This window comes from Oncorhynchus nerka, linkage group LG2, assembly GCF_034236695.1.
Source record: "Oncorhynchus nerka isolate Pitt River linkage group LG2, Oner_Uvic_2.0, whole genome shotgun sequence".
Lineage (NCBI taxonomy): Eukaryota > Metazoa > Chordata > Actinopteri > Salmoniformes > Salmonidae > Oncorhynchus > Oncorhynchus nerka.
Window position 1 is genome coordinate 8,536,701 of NC_088397.1, and position 18,773 is coordinate 8,555,473.

The following is an 18,773-nucleotide window of genomic DNA, read 5'->3' on the forward strand; positions in this document are numbered from 1 at the left end:
TAGGGTCTAGGCTACTGGGAACATCCAGTGGTTTCATACTAGGCCTCCTGTCCCCTGGAGGCTACAGGGTCTAGGCTACTGGTCACATCCAGTGGTTTCATACTAGGCCTCCTGTCCCCTGGATAACTTCACCCGTTGTAGGCTACAGGGTCTAGGCTACAGGGTCTAGGGTCTGGGAACATCCAGTGGTTTCATACTAGGGTCCCCTGGAGGCTCATCCAGTGGTTTCATACTAGGCCTCCTGTCCCCTGGATCACTTCACCCGTTGTAGGCTACAGTGTCTTTGCCTTTTAAATTATATTCATCGAACATTAAAAATGAACCTTTTGAATGAATGTATTCCAAACGAAGTAAAAACATCTCACTGTAGGCTAATTATTGCCTAACAATGTCATGTGTAAAAAAAAAACGTAAATCACATTTAAAAAAGGCTGAATATTAATGTATGTATTAAAGTAATTATTTAAATATCGAATGAATTAACATATTACAGATTTACCGTCGCTTTCATTCTGTATTCTCATAGCGGCTTCCTGCCATTCTGCGGTAGGAAGCACCTGTCTACGTCACATTCAGCACCTGTTTCGGGGTGGGGTCTGTCTGTCTCCGCAGCCATCAAACCAAATTCCCGAAAGGTGTCGGACAAGGAAGGAGCCGTGTTCAAGACAAAACACAAGACAGACAGAACAATGGGGGGTCTGTTTAGGAGGATAATTTAAGTCTTTCCTTTTTTTTTTAATAGATAATAAATTGGACGAGATAATATTTATTAGTTTAATGGATCAATCATCAACGATGAGGAGGTTGATACTGGCCGCGGTCGTCCTCTCTTCCCTACCGACAGGTGAGGTTTTTTTTAATGTAAATGAGCAATTTATATTTGAATCGTTAAATGTTGTCAATTCGTCCTGTTCTTGCATTAGAGCTTCGTTTCATTTAGTCGCGTCAAAAGTTTATGCTATTCTAATGTATCCATCCACAACCCAAAAAGTTCCAATGACTAGCCAGTTAGGCACGAGCCGGGGTATCGGTCACATGATGGACAGATACCGATGAGTTCTCACGATGACTCGCACTGTCAAGTTACAGATACTGATCCTTATCTAGATTTAGACCTACTCATAATGAAATACTGTAGATTGAAAATGGAATTCACCTTCTTTTTTTTTTAGCAAAACTCCTGTTGGTTTGGCTCCAGCTGGGGGGAGGGGGAGAATGGGTGTTAGTTATCCTGACATTGCACCTCAGTAATAGTAATTATGGAGGGTATTCAAGGACATAGACCCCGACAGTTACAGAGTAACCCGACTAGCCTAAATGGCAACCTGGTCTCAGAGCATTTCGTATTATTCTGTACGTAAATCCGGGACACTCCATTTAGTGTGATATGTTATGTTTGGTATGGTTACAGAAGACAAACTGTTACTTAAGGCAAAAACTACAGTAGGGTGGATGGGTGGGTGTATAATGCAAACGTCTAGCTCTAGCAACCCAAAGGATACGAGTTCATCACAGACAACTTCAGCATTTTAGCTAATTAGGAACTTTTCAACTACTTGCTACTTTGCATCTACTTAGCATGTTAGCTAACCCTTCCCCTAACAGTGTTAGCTAACCCTTCCCCTAACAGTGTTAGCTAACCCTTCCCCTAACAGTGTTAGCTAACCCTTCCCCTAACAGTGTTAGCTAACCCTTCCCCTAACAGTGTTAGCTAACCCTTCCCCTAACAGTGTTAGCTAACCCTTCCCCTAACAGTGTTAGCTAACCCTTCCCCTAACACTAGCCTTAATCCTTTAACCTAACTCCTAAACTCAACCTTAACCCCTAGCCTAGCTTACGTTAGCAAGCTGTCTAACGTTAACCACCTAGCTAGAATGTAACATATCATACTGTTTGCAATTTCCTAACATATTGTACTTTTTGCAAATTCGTAACATGTAATACGAATTGCACGTTTTAACATATCATAGGAAATGTGTGATGGACATCCACAAATTAATACATACCATATGAAACTTAACATTTCATACTAAATGGAGTGTCTCGGATTTACATACAGAATAATACGGAATGCTCTACAACCAGGTTGTAAATGGTGGTCTATTGCCGATATCCCTCAACTCTGGACCTCCAAGCCAGTTCCACTGCGGTTTGTCAGGGCTCCAAAACTGTCCCTGGGGAGAAACCGTCCCGGAGGTTTTCACTCTAACCTTCATCTAGCACGCCCGATTCTAATAATTAGCTGGGGAGAAACCGTCCTGGAGGTTTTCACTCTAACCTTCATCTAGCATGCCTGATTCTAATAATTAGCTGCTTGATAAACTGAACCAGGTTAGTTACACTTGGACTTAGAGTGAAAACGTACAGGAGGGTAGCTCTCCAAACTGAACCAGGTTAGTTACACCTGGACTTAGAGTGAAAACGTACAGGAGGGTAGCTCTCCAGGAACAGGGTTGGAGAACCCTGCCGTACAGTAAGAGTTGAATACACCTGGCCGATACTGTAGAGGTATTTATACCATCAAAATGGAAGTTGAGTCTATTTGAATCAAACTGTTTCCTGTGGCAGCTGTCTCTTGCTTTCAGTCACTAGTTTTTCTGGTTGAACCACCTTCAGCAGGGCTCTGTCAACACACGTACACATACTCTACCCCATTCTTTTATTCTCTCTATCTCGTTCAATATGCTTTAACCTAATGATTCCCACCGGAACGCCAGCGCATTTTGGTACCAACGATTCCTCTGTGATTTAACGGGGGCTGAGCTAGAGTGGTGTTTGTGAGACCAGGGCAGTCTGAATGGATTGAGCTACAAACTATTTAAAGCGATCTCTGAAAAGCTGAGGCTCTCAGGAACACGCCCGTGTGACATGTTTAGGTCTATGACCTCACAAGCTACAGAAGAGTCACTAGAAGATAAAGTTCTTCCACATAGCAGATCATAGGACATAGTGTCTATAATACTGTAAGGGGTTCTTCTACATAGATCATAGGAAACCCCAGGACATAGTGTCTATAATACTGTAAGGGGTTCTTCTACATAGATCATAGGAAATCCCAGGACATAGTGTCTATAATACTGTAAGAGTTTCTACGCCACTTTGTTTACATACTCATCTCATATGTATATACTGTACTCTATACCATCTACTGTATCTTTATGTAATACATGTATCACTAGCCACTTTAAACTATGCCACTTTGTTTACATATTCATCTCATATGTATATACTGTACTCTATACCATCTACTGTATCTTTATGTAATACATGTATCACTAGCCACTTTAAACTATGCCACTTTGTTTACATATTCATCTCATATGTATATACTGTACTCTATACCATCTACTGTATCTTGCCTACGCCGTTCTGTACCATCACTCATTCATATATCTTTATGTACGGGGGTTAACGCACAACTGAGCAAAAGAACAAGTACATTAGAGTGTCTAGTTGTAGAAACAGACGCCTCACAAGGCAGCTTCATTAAAAAGTACCCACAAAACACCAGTCTCAACATCAACAGTGAAGAGGCGACTCCGGGATGCTGGCCTTCTAGGCAGAGTTCCTCTGTCCAGTGTCTGTTCTTTTCTTTCTTTCTTAATCTTATTTTTATTGGCCAGTCTGAGATATGGCTTTTTCTTTGCAACTCTGCCTAGAAGGCCAGCATCCCGGAGTCGTCTCTTCAATGTTGACGTTGAGACTGGTGTTTTGCGGGTACTATTTAATGAAGCTGCCAGTTGAGGACTTGTGAGGCGTCTGTTACTTAAACTAGACACTAATGTACTTGTCCTCTTGCTCAGTTGTTCACCGGGGCCTCCCACTCCTCTTTCTATTCTGGTTAGGGCCAGTTTGCGCTGTTCTGTGAAGGGAGTAGTACACAGCGTTGTATGAGATCTTCAGTTGCTTGGCAATTTCTTGCATGGAATAGCTTTCATTTCTCAGAACAAGAATAGACTGAAGAGTTTTAGAAGAAAGTACTTGGTTTCTGGACATTTTGAGCATGTAATCGAACCCACGAATGCTGATGCTCCAGATACTCAACTAGTCTAAAGAACACACTCAATTAGTATTTGGTAGCATTGCCTTTAAATTGTTTAACTGGGTCAAACGTTTTGGGTAGCCTTCCACAAGCTTCCCACAATAAGTTGGGTGAATATTGGCCCATTCCTCCTGACAGAGCTGGTGTAACCGAGTCAGGTTTGTAGGCCTCCTTGCTCGCACACGCTTTTACAGTTCTGCACACAAATTGTCTATAGGATGGAGATCCTATAGATGGAGATCCTTTGTGATGGCCACTCAGATACCTTGACGTTGTTGTCCTTTGGCCATTTTGCCACAACTTTGGAAGTATGCTTGGGGTCATTGTCCATTTGGAAGACTAATTTGCGAACAAGCTTTAACTTCCTGACTGATGTCTTGATGTTGCTTCAATATATCCACATACATTTCCTTCCTCATTATGCTATCTATTTTGTGAAGTGCACCAGTCCCTCCTGCAGCAAAGCACTCCCACAACATGATGCTGCCACCCCCGTGCTTCACGGTTGGGATGGTGTTCTTCGGCTTGCAAGCGTCCCCCTTTTTCCTCCAAACATAACGATGGTAATTATGGCCAAACAGTTCTATTTTTGTTTCATCAGACCAGAGGACATTTCTCCAAAAAGTACGATCTTTGTCCCTATGTGCAGTTGCAAACTGGCTTTTTTATGGCGGTTTTGGAGCAGTGGCTTCTTCCTTGCTGAGCGACCTTTCAGGTGATGTCGATATAGAATTCGTTTTACTGTGGCTATAGATACTTTTGTACCTGTTTCCTCCAGCATCTTCACAAGGTCCTTTGCTGTTGTTCTGAGATTGATTTGCACTTTACGCACCAAAGTATATTCATCTCTAGGAGACAGAACGCGTCTCCTTCCTGAGCGTTATGACGGCTGTGTGGTCCCATGGTGTTTATACTTGCGTACTATTGTTTGTACAGATGAACGTGGTACCTTCAGGCGTTTGGAAATTGCTCCCAAGGATGAACCAGAATTGTGGAGGTCTACATTGTTTTATGAGGTATTGGCTGATTTCGTTTGATTTTTCCCATGATGTCAAGCAAAGAGGCACTGAGTTTGAAGGTAGGCCTTGAAATACATCCACAGGTACACCTCCAATTGACTCAAATGATGTCAATTAGCCTATCAGAGGCTTCTAAAGCCATGACATTTTCTGGAATTTTCCAAGCTGTTTAAATGCACAGTCAACTTAGTGTATGTAAACTTCTGACCCACATTCACTTATAATTCACTGTATTATAAGTGCAAAATTATTCAGCCCCCTTAAGTTAATACTTTGTAGCGCCACCTTTTGCTGCGATTACAGCTGTAAGTCGCTTGGGGTATGTCTCTATCAGTTTTGCACATCGAGAGACTGAACATTTTTCCCATTCCTCCTTGCAAAACAGCTCAAGCTCAGTGAGTTTGGATGGAGAGCATTTGTGAACAGCTGTTTTCAGTTCTTTCCAAAGATTCTCGATTGGATTCAGGTCTGGACTTTGACTTGGCCATTCTAACACCTGGATATGTTTATTTTTGAACCATTCCATTGTAGATTTTGCTTTATGTTTTGGATCATTGTCTTGTTGGAAGACAAATCTCCGTCCCAGTCTCAGGTCTTTTGCAGACTCCATCAGGTTTTCTTCCAGAATGGTCCTGTATTTGGCTCCATCCATCTTCCCATCAATTTTAACCATCTTCCCTGTCCCTGCTGAAGAAAAGCAGGCCCAAACCATGATGCTGCCACCACCATGTTTGACAGTGGAGATGGTGTGTTCAGGGTGATGAGCTGTGTTGCTTTTACGCCAAACATAACGTTTTGCATTGTTGCCAAAAAGTTCAATTTTGGTTTCATCTGACCAGAGCACCTTCTTCCACATGTTTGGTGTGTCTCCCAGGTGGCTTGTGGCAAACTTTAAACAACACTTTTTATGGATATCTTTAAGAAATGGCTTTCTTCTTGCCACTCTTCAATAAAGGCCATTTGTGCAATATACGACTGATTGTTGTCCTATGGACAGAGTCTCCCACCTCAGCTGTAGATCTCTGCAGTTCATCCAGAGTGATCATGGGCCTCTTGGCTGCATCTCTGATCAGACTTCTCCTTGTATGAGCTGAAAGTTTAGAGGGACGGCCAGGTCTTGGTAGATTTGCAGTGGTCTGATACTCCTTCCATTTCAATATTATCGCTTGCACAGTGCTCCTTGGGATGTTTAAAGCTTGGGAAATCTTTTTGTATCCAAATCCTGCTTTAAACTTCTTCACAACAGTATCTCGGACCTGCCTGGTGTGTTCCTTGTTCTTCATGATGCTCTCTGCGCTTTTAACGGACCTCTGAGACTATCACAGTGCAGGTGCATTTATACGGAGACTTGATTACACACAGGTGGATTGTATTTATCATCATTAGTCATTTAGGTCAAAATTGGATCATTCAGAGATCCTCACTGAACTTCTGGAGAGAGTTTGCTGCACTGAAAGTAAAGGGGCTGAATAATTTTGCACGCCCAATTTTTCAGTTTTTGATTTGTTAAAAAAGTTTGAAATATCCAATAAATGTCGTTCCACTTCATGATTGTGTCCCACTTGTTGTTGATTCTTCACAAAAAAATACAGTTTTATATCTTTATGTTTGAAGCCTGAAATGTGGCAAAAGGTTGCAAAGTTCAAGGGGACCGAATACTTTCGCAAGGCACTGTACATACATACATATATACACACACACAAACACACACACACACACACACTGACATGATGTATTCTCTCCCATCAGAGGTGCAGAACGTCCAGGTCAATGTTCCTCAGACAGAGAGGAGTACAGCTCTATATATATATATATGACATGATGTATTCTCTCCCATCAGAGGTGCAGGGCGTCCAGGTGAATGTTCCTCAGACAGAGAGGAGTACAGCTCTCTATATATATATATATATGACATGATGTATTCTCTCCCATCAGAGGTGCAGGGCGTCCAGGTGAATGTTCCTCAGACAGAGAGGAGTACAGCTCTATATATATATATATATATGACATGATGTATTCTCTCCCATCAGAGGTGCAGAGCGTCCAGGTGAATGTTCCTCAGACAGAGAGGAGTACAGCTCTATATATATATATGACATGATGTATTCTCTCCCATCAGAGGTGCAGAGCGTCCAGGTGAATGTTCCTCAGACAGAGAGGAGTACAGCTCTATATATATATATATATATATGACATGATGTATTCTCTCCCATCAGAGGTGCAGGGCGTCCAGGTGAATGTTCCTCAGACAGAGAGGAGTACAGCTCTATATATATATATATGTGACATGATGTATTCTCTCCTATCAGAGGTGCAGAGCGTCCATGTGAATGTTCCTCAGACAGAGAGGAGTACAGCTCTATATATATATATATATATATATATATATATATATATATATATATATATGACATGATGTATTCTCTCCCATCAGAGGTGCAGGGCGTCCAGGTGAATGTTCCTCAGACAGAGAGGAGTACAGCTCTATATATATATATATGACATGATGTATTCTCTCCCAGCAGAGGTGCAGAGCGTCCAGGTGAATGTTCCTCAGACAGAGAGGAGTACAGCTCTATATATATATATATGACATGATGTATTCTCTCCCATCAGAGGTGCAGAGCGTCCAGGTGAATGTTCCTCAGACAGAGAGGAGTACAGCTCTATATATATATATATGACATGATGTATTCTCTCCCATCAGAGGTGCAGGGCGTCCAGGTGAATGTTCCTCAGACAGAGAGGAGTACAGCTCTATATATATATATATATGACATGATGTATTCTCTCCCATCAGAGGTGCAGAGCGTCCATGTGAATGTTCCTCAGACAGAGAGGAGTACAGCTCTATATATATATATATATATATATGACATGATGTATTCTCTCCTATCAGAGGTGCAGGGCGTCCAGGTGAATGTTCCTCAGACAGAGAGGAGTACAGCTCTATATATATATATATATGACATGATGTATTCTCTCCCATCAGAGGTGCAGAGCGTCCAGGTGAATGTTCCTCAGACAGAGAGGAGTACAGCTCTGTTTGCCTCCGTGATCCTGAAGTGTGATTACTCCACCTCCGCTAACCAGCAGGATGTCCAGGTCACCTGGCGATACAAGTCCTTCTGCAAGGACCCCATCCTGGAGTATTACTCCCAAGGTTAGTTATGGACCCTGTACTAGTCCCCAGGTTAGTTATGGACCCTGTACTAGTCCCCAGGTTAGTTATGGACCCTGTACTAGTCCCTAGGTTAGTTATGGACCCTGTACTCGTCCCCAGGTTAGTTATGGACCCTGTACTAGTCCCTAGGTTAGTTATGGACCCTGTACTAGTCCCCAGGTTAGTTATGGACCCTGTACTAGTCCCCAGGTTAGTTATGGACCCTGTACTAGTCCCTAGGTTAGTTATGGACCCTGTACTAGTCCCTAGGTTAGTTATGGACCCTGTACTAGTCCCTAGGTTAGTTATGGACCCTGTACTAGTCTCCAGGTTAGTTATGGACCCTGTACTAGTCCCTAGGTTAGTTATGGACCCTGTACTAGTCTCCAGGTTAGTTATAGACCCTGTACTAGTCTCCAGGTTAGTTATGGACCCTGTACTAGTCTCCAGGTTAGTTATGGACCCTGTACTAGTCTCCAGGTTAGTTATGGACCCTGTACTAGTCCCTAGGTTAGTTATGGACCCTGTACTAGTCTCCAGGTTAGTTATGGACCCTAGTCCCCAGGTTAGTTATGGACTCTGTACTAGTGCCCAGGTTAGTTATGGACTCTGTACTAGTCCCCAGGTTAGTTATGGACCCTAGTCCCAAGGTTAGTTATGGACCCTAGTCCCAAGGTTAGTTATGGACCCTAGTCCCAAGGTTAGTTATGGACCCTGTACTAGTCCCCAGGTTAGTTATGGACCCTGTACTAGTCCCTAGGTTAGTTATGGACCCTGTACTAGTCTCCAGGTTAGTTATGGACCCTGTACTAGTCTCCAGGTTAGTTATGGACCCTAGTCCCCTGGTTAGTTATGGACTCTGTACTAGTCCCCAGGTTAGTTATGGACCCTAGTCCCAAGGTTAGTTATGGACCCTGTACTAGTCCCCAGGTTAGTTATGGACCCTGTACTAGTCCCTAGGTTAGTTATGGACCCTGTACTAGTCTCCAGGTTAGTTATGGACCCTGTACTAGTCTCCAGGTTAGTTATGGACCCTAGTCCCCAGGTTAGTTATGGACCCTAGTCCCAAGGTTAGTTATGGACCCTGTACTAGTCTCCAGGTTAGTTATGGACCCTGTACTAGTCTCCAGGTTAGTTATGGACTCTGTACTAGTCCCCAGGTTAGTTATGGACCCTAGTCCCAAGGTTAGTTATGGACCCTAGTCCCAAGGTTAGTTATGGACCCTGTACTAGTCCCCAGGTTAGTTATGGACCCTGTACTAGTCCCCAGGTTAGTTATGGACCCTGTACTAGTCCCTAGGTTAGTTATGGACCCTGTACTAGTCCCCAGGTTAGTTATGGACCCTGTACTAGTCCCCAGGTTAGTTATGGACCCTTTACTAGTCCCCGGGTTAGTTATGGACTCTGTACTAGTCTCCAGGTTAATTATGGACCCTAGTCTCCAGCTTAGTTATGGACCTTGTACTAGTCCCCAGGTTAGTTATGGTGGAAGTGAAGTTAACTGGCCTGGAGCTGGGTTTGGGAGTTGGGCTACATGTTAACTAGTTGGGCTACATGTTAACTAGTTGGGCTACAGTTTGACTGTGTATATAGGCTAATTCTAAGGTTGTTAGTGGTTGGGTAGATGAGTTTGCTGTAGTGTTTTCTTCAGGTTTGTAGTGAGGCCCAAACTTTCTGTCTCACTCTAGAACCTGAAATATTAATTAAATTACTGGTAATGTACAGTAACACTCACTTCTGTATGAAACATATCTCCCTCTATAGCGTACCAGAATGCTCTGCAGCTGGGTCAGGACCCGGCCAATGACTGCCCAGACCGCCAGCGCACGGTGAGGATCATCGTCCAGAAGAGAGGCTCCAACGAGGCCATACTGGGCACAGAGTACCGGGAACGCAAGATCTCCGTCCAGAACAGTGAGTCTAGACAGCCTTGTGTTGCAAAATTCCACTAACTTCCCCCAAATCCCCCAGTTTGATGGAAATCCTGGTGGGAGAATTCCAAATTCCCTGCTTAAATCCCTCCTGATACCGGAAATCATCCAACCTGGGCATTTCTGGAAAATCAGGGAATTTTAGGAACGTTACTGGAATTTTGTAACTTTACTCCAGTCACAATGTCACACCTGCGTTAACTAATCCAAATAGTGGTGGAATACAACAACAATGTGAAATGACTGGAGGTTCCCAGAAGAATGGATTGAGAAACAAGGTGTGAATGTGTGCTGGTTGTTGCTACTCTGACATGTGTTGACGTTGTTGGGCCTGTCTTCCCCCACAGAGGCTGACCTGGTGATCAATGAGATCATGTGGTGGGACAACGGAGTTTACTACTGTTCTGTGGAAGCCACGGGAGACACCAGCGGTGGCTTGGATGGCGTGATCCAACTCATGGTCTACAGTAAGTTGACCACAACCACAGCTATAACCACAACCTGGGCCGTGTTCATAAAGTGTCTCTGAGTCAGAGTGCTGATCTAGGATCAGGTCCTTCCTGTCCATGTCATCTGATTCGTTAAGAGGTCCTTCCTGTCCATGTCATCTGATTCGTTAAGAGGTCCTTCCTGTCCATGTCATCTGATTCATTAAGAGGTCCTTCCTGTCCATGTCATCTGATTCGTTAACTTCTTACGGCTGAAATCCCGTTAACGGGATCGATTTGACAACAGCCAGTGAAAGTGCAGGGAGCCAAATTCAAACAACAGAAATCTCATAATTAAAATTCCTCAAACATACAAGTATTATCTTCTTATGGCTGGGGGCAGTATTGAGTAGCTTGGATGAATAAGGTGCCCAGAGTAAACTGCCTGCTACTCAGGCCCAGTTGCTAATATATGCATATTATTAGTATATTTGGATATAAAACACTCTGTTTCTAAGTTTCTAAAACTGTTTAAATGATGTCTGTGACTATAACAGAACTAATATGGCAGGCAAAAACTTGAGAAGAAATCCAACCAGGAAGTGGGAAATCTGAGGTTTGTAGATTTAAGTATATGCCTATCCAGGATAGTGTAAATTTGGTCCGATTGCACTTCCTAAGGCTTGTGGATGAGGTAGTTGGGTGTTCTATTTACAGATGGGCTGTGTACAGGAGCAGTGATCGATCGGTAAGCTGCTCTGACAGCTGATGCTTAAAGTTAGAGAGTGAGATATAAGTCTCCAGCTTCAGTGATTTTTTAAATTCATTCCAGTCATTGGCAGCAGAAAACTGGAAGGAAAGGATGCCAAAGTAAGTGTTGGCTTTGGGGAGGACCAGTGAAATATACCTGCTGGAGCGCGTGCTACGGGTGGGTGTTGCTATGGTGACCAGTGAGCTGAGAAAAGGTGAGGCTTTACCTAGCAAAGACTTATAGATGACCTGGAGCCAGTGGGTTAGGCGACGAATATGTAGCGAGGGCCAGCCAACGAGGGCATTCAGGTCGCAGTGGTGGGTAGTATATGAGGCTTTGTTGACAAAACGGATGGCACTGTGATAGACTGCATCCAGTTTGCTGAGTAGAGTTGGAGGCTATTTTGTAAATGGCATCGCCGAAGTCAAGGATCGGTAGGATAGTCAGTTTTACGAGGGTATGTTTGGCAGCATGAGTGAAGGATGCTTTGTTGCGAAATAGAAAGCCGATTCTAGATTTAATTTTGGATTGGAGATGCTTAATGTGAGTCTGGAAGGAGAGTTTACAGTCTAACCAGACACCTAGGTATTTGTAGTTGTCCTCATATTCTAAGTCAGTACCATCCAGAGTAGTGATGCTAGTCGGGCGGGCGGGTGCAGGCAGCAATCAGTTGGAGAGCATGCATTTAGTTTTACTAGCATTTAAAAGCAGTTGGAGGCCACGGAAGGAGTGTTGTATGGCATTGAAGCTCGTTTGGAGGTTTGTTAACACAGTGTCCAAAGAAGGGGTAGATGTATACCGAATGGTGTCGTCTGCGTAGAGGTGGATCAGAGAATCACCAGCAGCAATAGCGACATCATTGATGTATACAGAGAAAAGACTTGGCCCAAGAATTGAACCCTGAGGCACCCCAGAGGTCCGGACAGCAGGCCCTCCGATTTGACACACTGAACTCTATCTGAGAAGTAGTTGGTGAACCAGGAGAGGCAATCATTTGTGAAACCAAAGCTTATTGAGTCTGCCGATAAGAATGCGATGATTGACAGTCGAAAGCCTTGGCCAGGTCGATGAAGACGGCTGCACAGTACTGTCTTTTGTCGATGGCGGTTATGATATCGTTTAGGACCTCGAGCGTGGCTGAGGTGCACCCATGACCAGCTCTGAAACCAGATTGCATAGTGGAGAAGGTACGGTGGGTTTCGAAATAGTCGGTGATCTGTTTGTTAACTTGGCTTTCGAAGATTTGAGAAAGGCATGGAAGGATGGATATAGGTCTATAACAGTTTGGGTCCAGAGTGTCTCCCCCTTTGAAGAGGGGGATGACCGCGGCAGCTTTCCAATCTTTGGGGATCTCAGACGATACGAAAGAGGTTGAACAGGCTAGTAATAGGGGTTGCAACAATTTTGGCGGATAATTTTAGAAAGAGAGGGTCCAGATTGTCTAGCCCGGCTGATTTGTAGGCGTCCAGATTTTGCAGATCTTTCAGAACATCAGCTGGATTTGGGTGAAGGAGAAGTGGGGAGGGGGGCTTGGGAAAGTTTCTGCGGGGGGTACAGAGCTGTTGGCTGGGGTAGGGGTAGCCAGGTGGAAAGCATGGCCAGCTGTAGAAAAATGCTTATTGAAATGATCGATTATCACAGATTTATGTTTCCATGTCATCTTATTCATTAGGAGATGCCATAGCTTATATCAGCACTAGTCCTACTGTGAAGCACTTTGTAAATACGGACCCTGGTGGGAATGGACTCGAAATGAAGTGACATGGGTATAAGTGCATGTCTGTTTCCCGACCTAGTCAGTATCATCTGATGTAATGATTTCCTGTGTTTTGGCTGTCTCCAGACTGGCTGACGGTGCTGTTCATAGTGATTGGAGCTCTGCTCCTCATCCTGCTCTTCTGTATCTGCTGCTGCCAGTGTTGTCCTCAGAGGTGCTGCTGCTACGTCCGCTGCCCCTGCTGCCCACAGACCTGCTGCTGTCCTGAGAAAGGTAGGGAAGGGCCTCTCTGTCTGTCCCTGCTGCCCACAGACCTGCTGTCCTGAGAAAGGTAGGGAAGGGCCTCTGTCTGCCCCTGCTGCCCACAGACCTGCTGCTGTCCTGAGAAAGGTAGGGAAGGGCCTCTCTGTCTGCCCCTGCTGCCCACAGACCTGCTGCTGTCCTGAGAAAGGTAGGGAAGGGCCTCTGTCTGTCCCTGCTGCCCACAGACCTGCTGCTGTCCTGAGAAAGGTAGGGAAGGGCCTCTGTCTGCCCCTGCTGCCCACAGACCTGCTGCTGTCCTGAGAAAGGTAGGGAAGGGCCTCTCTGTCTGCCCCTGCTGCCCACAGACCTGCTGCTGTCCTGAGAAAGGTAGGGAAGGGCCTCTCTGTCTGTCCCTGCTGCCCACAGACCTGCTGCTGTCCTGAGAAAGGTAGGGAAGGGCCTCTGTCTGCCCCTGCTGCCCACAGACCTGCTGCTGTCCTGAGAAAGGTAGGGAAGGGCCTCTCTGTGTGTCCCTGCTGCCCACAGACCTGCTGCTGTCCTGAGAAAGGTAGGGAAGGGCCTCTCTCTCTTCTCTCTTTCTCACACACTTAGGCTCCATCTCACCTCTTCCTCTGTGTCTCTCTCTCTCCAGCGGTGATGCAGCACAGGATGATGAAGGATGCCCAGAAGGCCATGGGTCCATGGATGGGAGGTCAGCCCATCTACAGCCCCATGAGCCACGGATCCTCACAGATGAACCCTCTGCTGTATGCAGGTTAGTACCACACACAGAGTCTTACACACACACACACGGAGTCTTACACACACACACACACACACACACACACACAGAGTCTTACACACACACAGCAGAGCTATGCTTCTGATCTTCTAAATGTTTTTTTAACAAATCCATATTTGTCACTTATCATGGTTTTCTCTGTCCCATCAGGCTCCCAATCAGGGAAGAGCATCGCCATGGCCCCCATGCCCCTCCCCCCTCCCCCATCTGGCTACAACATGCCCCCCAGTGTCCACGCTGCCAGCATCTACGGCAACCAACATCCCGGCAACAAGCAGATGCTGGACTACCTGGAGAGCCAGGTGAGGGGCATGGATGGGACCAGCCCCATGATGCAGCCCCAACCCCACCACCAGCAGCTCCAGATGATACCCCCTCCCCCTCAGCACATGATGCCTCAGCACGTCCCCTTCTCAGCGGGTCCTCCCAGCATGCTCTCTGGCCTGGACGATGGGGCCGTGGACTACCGGGGGGTCATCCATATGCCTCCCATCGTAGAGCAGCCTGGACGAGGAGGTCGGAGGGGGGGCCAGCCGCCGCTTGCTCCTAAAACACGTCCACCCAGCTCCAGAGGAAGCAGCCGCAGCGAGAGTCGCTTCACCAGTCACCGTGACGACCGCAGCGAAGCCAGCGGGCGCCGTTACCCGTCGCCGTCAAGGAGCCGTAGCATGCCAAGGAGCTACAGTGAAGACTTTCTGGACGGGGAGAGCCGGGGGGCGCGGGGTCGAATGGGTTCACGTGACGACCTCAGCGACAGGGTCCCTCGATCCCGCTCCAGAGACGACCTGTTCGAGGAGCAGCGTCGCGCCCCGCCTCCCAGCAACTACTCCCACTCCCGCAGAGGGTCGTTCAGTTCAGATGAGGATGAAAACAGCAGGAGAGGAGAGGGCAGAGGTCACAGGAGAGGAGGAGGAGGAGAGATGTATTCAGACATTCCGCCCAGCTATTCTGAATACGAGCCGGGACAGAAACCACCAAGGAGGAATGAGCGTTACTCTGTTAAAACTCTGCTTTAGTTAGTACACTGAATACACACTCCTAAACACACACACACACACACACACACACACACAGACACACACACAGCCCCTTCAAAAGCATTTACCATCTAACAATGGCATTTGATCCATGCCTTCAATTACACATAATCATATAATCACGCAGATATGAAAGAATCACTCACAAAGACACACTGGTGCACACTACTTGGTTTCGTCACTTCTTCCATTCAGGGAGCCTTTAATTAATCTGTCCCGCTACAGGGCAAGAGTTCTGGCAGTGGCACTGTGGTCATCTGATCTGGGCTCTCACTGGCTACCTCTCCTCTCCTTCTGCTGAATGGCATTACAACAGCCCCCTCTGCTGGTTGAACGCTCTCAGTGCAGATAAGTGACCAATCTTGACAATCTGTTGTGCAAACAAAAGCTGTGTGTGCAGTACAGTAGTCAGCCAGTGAGTCAGCCCTCAACAGTAGATGAGTAGTTTGAAAGGCTCAAGCATTGGGAAATCAGAGACTGTAGAAAGAGCTGAGGTTGGGCAATTTTGCAGAGCTAAGCAATTGTCTCAGGTCACACTCATGTCCTCCTCCACCCTCTCTATCTCCTCATATTGTGCTATTCTAATTAGAGGTCGACCGATTATGGTTTTTCAACGCCGATAGCGATTATTGGAGGACCAAAAAAAGACGATACTGATTAATCGGCCAATTTTAAAAATATATTTTAAAAAAATGTGGGGAAAAATGAAGAAAATAATAAATAATTTTTACATTTTATTTATTTGTAATAATGACAATTACAACAATACTGAATGAACACTTACTTTAACTTAATATAATACATCAATAAAAATCAATTTAGCCTCAAATAAATAATGAAACATGTTCAATTTGGTTTAAATAATGCAAAAACAAAGTGTTGGAAAAGTAAAAGTGCAATGTGTGCCATGTAAGAAAGCTAATGTTTAAGTTCCTTGCTCAGAACATGAGAACATATGAAAGTTGGTGGTTCCTTTTAACATGAGTCTTCAATATTCCAAGGTAAAAAGTTTTAGGTTGTAGTTATAGTATTTATAGGACTATTTCTCTATACCATTTGTATTTCATATACCTTTGACTATTAGATGTTCTTATAGGCACTTTAGTATTGCCAGTGTAACAGTATAGCTTCTGTCCCTCTCCTCGCCCCTACCTGGGCTCGAACCAGGAACACATCGACAACAGCCACACTCGAAGCAGCGTTACCCATCGCTCCACAAAAGCCACGGCTCTTGCTAGGCAAGGGGAATAACTACTCCAAGTCTCAGAGCGAGTGACGTTTGAAACGCTATTAGCGTGCACCCCGCTAACTAGCTAGCCATTTCACATCGGTTACACCAGCCATTAGGCTGATAGGCTTGAAGTCATAAACAGCGCTGTGCTTGTGAAGTGAAAGTGCTGTTTGAATGAATGCGTACGAGCCTGCTGCTGCCTACCATCGCTCAGTCAGACTACTCTATCAAATCATAGACTTCATTACAACATAACACACAGAAATACGAGCCTTTGGTCATTAATATGATTGAATCCAGAAACTATCATTTCGAAAACAAAACGTTTATTTCAGTGAAATACGGAACCGTTCAGTATTTTATCTAACGGGTGGCATCCATAAGTCTAAATATTCCTGTTACATTGTACAACCTTCAATGTTATGTCATAATTACGTAAAATTCTGGCAAATTAGTTCGCTGCCCAAACTGTTGCGTATACCCTGACTCTGCGTGCAATAAACGCAAGAGAAGTGACACAATTTCACCTGGCTAACCTGGATTTCTTTTAGCTAAATATGCAGGTTTAAAAATATATACTTCTGTGTATTGATTTAAAGAAAGGCATTGGTGTTTATGGTTAGGTACAGTTGTCCAACGATTGTGCTTTTTTCGCAAACGTGCTTTTGTTAAATCATCCCCCAGCGTTGCATCGGTTATATGCAAAGCAGGACACGCTAGATAAACTAGTAATATCATCAACCATGTGTAGTTATAAATAGTGATTATTATGGATTAATTGTTTTTTATAAGATAAGTCTAATGCTAGCTAGCAACTTACCTTGGCTTCTACTGCATTCGTGTAAGAGGCAGGCTCCTCGTGGAGTGCACTGAGAGGCAGGTGGTTAGAGCGTTGGACTAGTTAACTGTAAGGTTGCAAGATTGGATCCCGAGCTGACAATCTGTTGTTCTGCCCCTGAACAAGGCAGTTAACCCATCGTTCCTAGGCCATCATTGAAAATAAGAATGTGTTCTTAACTGACTTGCCTAGTTAAATAAAGGTATAAAAAATACATTTAAATCGGCAAAATCGTCGCCCAAAAATACAGATTTCCGATTGTTATGAAAACTTGAAATCGGCCCTAATTAATCGGTCATTCTGATTAATCGGTCAACCTCTAATTCTAATGGGGAAAGAGAGGGATGAATGACAACATATGAAAGAGCTGAAGTTTGGCAATTTTGCAGAGCTAAGCAATTGTCTTTGGTCATCGGCCATGTTGTCCTCCTCCTTCACCTTCGCCCTCTGTTTTCCTCCATCCGCCCTACATCTCTCTCCTACATCTCTCCATCTTGTATTATCCTAATGGGGAAAGAAAGGACTAAACGAGAGAAATGAATGACTACATATGAAAGATGTAGAAAGCACGAATGATAGCTGGCGGCATGCAATTCGACATGCCGATCTGATTTTCCAGATTCATACTCTAGAACGTTTACAATTTCTTTAACGTTTTTGAAGGTACTACACATCATTGTTTTTGAAGGTACTACACATCATTTTATTTGTATCATTGCCATAACATTAACAGATGAGAATAATACATAATATGCCTTATTTAATTGTTTGTCAAAAGTAAACCAGAAAACAAAATATGTTTCCTGTTTGTTTTTAGCCATAGCCTATGTAGGCTTGTACTCCATGATCACTCAGGTCCCTTTTCTACATGTTGTACATGTAAATAGTTTTGAGTTGTGCTCTGTCTGGACATCTTGACCTGTGAATATTCAGTTATGTATCGATATGGCTCAGGATATTTCAAATGTGAGGAAAATGAGCAAAAACAATGTGCTGTTACGTGAAGTCAGTTTGCTTGGGGACTTATCCTATTAGAGAAAGCAAAAGCACCACCATCTCCTCAGGGTGAACTAGGCTTTGATGTGAAGATCACAGCTGTATGATTTGATGTCTCTGGATAGAAAATGGTGTTGGTGTAAATTACTCCCTCTTAGGGACAATGAAGGAAATGTTTTCAATAAAGTTATTTTATAGATACCTTTGTGTACAGGTGTCTTCTTCACCCAACTGGTTTCCATTTCAAACATGCTGGAGGCAAATGACACTCACACACTGACACCCAACAGGCTGGCCTATAGGACACACTGACACCCAACAGGCTGGCCTATAGGACACACTGACACCCAACAGGCTGGCCTATAGGACACACTGACACCCAACAGGCTGGCCTATAGGACACACTGACACCCAACAGGCTGGCCTATAGGACACACTGACACCCAACAGGCTGGCCTATAGGACACACTGACACCCAACAGGCCTATAGGACACACAGACACTAGGAAGCCCCTCCATTGTCCAGTAAGTTACACAGACAGTGAATGCCTGCTTCAGACCTATATATGATCACA

General features: G+C 44.6%; 1 protein-coding gene across 2 annotated transcripts; it reads left to right on the forward strand.

Annotated features, from left to right (window-relative positions):
• The first annotated feature begins 553 nt into the window (after positions 1-553).
• LOC115118877 (immunoglobulin-like domain-containing receptor 1) lies at positions 554-18,399 on the forward strand. Of its 2 annotated transcripts, XM_065022690.1 has the most exons (7): positions 554-844; positions 8,054-8,224; positions 9,989-10,138; positions 10,503-10,622; positions 13,178-13,324; positions 13,947-14,069; positions 14,247-18,399. In XM_065022690.1, the coding sequence occupies exons 1-7, from the start codon at positions 778-780 to the stop codon at positions 15,110-15,112; spliced, it is 1,644 nt and encodes a 547-aa protein (XP_064878762.1). In that variant the 5' UTR covers positions 554-777; the 3' UTR covers positions 15,113-18,399. The 2 variants fall into 2 exon arrangements, with proteins under 2 accessions (XP_064878762.1, XP_064878761.1); XM_065022689.1 differs by lacking the exon at positions 554-844 and having other exon boundaries at positions 7,649-8,224.
• The last annotated feature ends 374 nt before the right edge of the window (positions 18,400-18,773 follow it).

Excerpts from the sequence above, each read along its gene's own strand:
- LOC115118877 (XM_065022689.1), top strand. The coding sequence starts at position 7,699 with ATGTTCCTCAGACAGAGAGGAGTACAGCTCTATATATATATATATGAC. Across the intron at positions 10,623-13,177 it reads GATCCAACTCATGGTCTACA|ACTGGCTGACGGTGCTGTTC; the intron begins GTAAGTTGACCA and ends GGCTGTCTCCAG. Across the intron at positions 13,325-13,946 it reads CTGCTGCTGTCCTGAGAAAG|CGGTGATGCAGCACAGGATG; the intron begins GTAGGGAAGGGC and ends CTCTCTCTCCAG.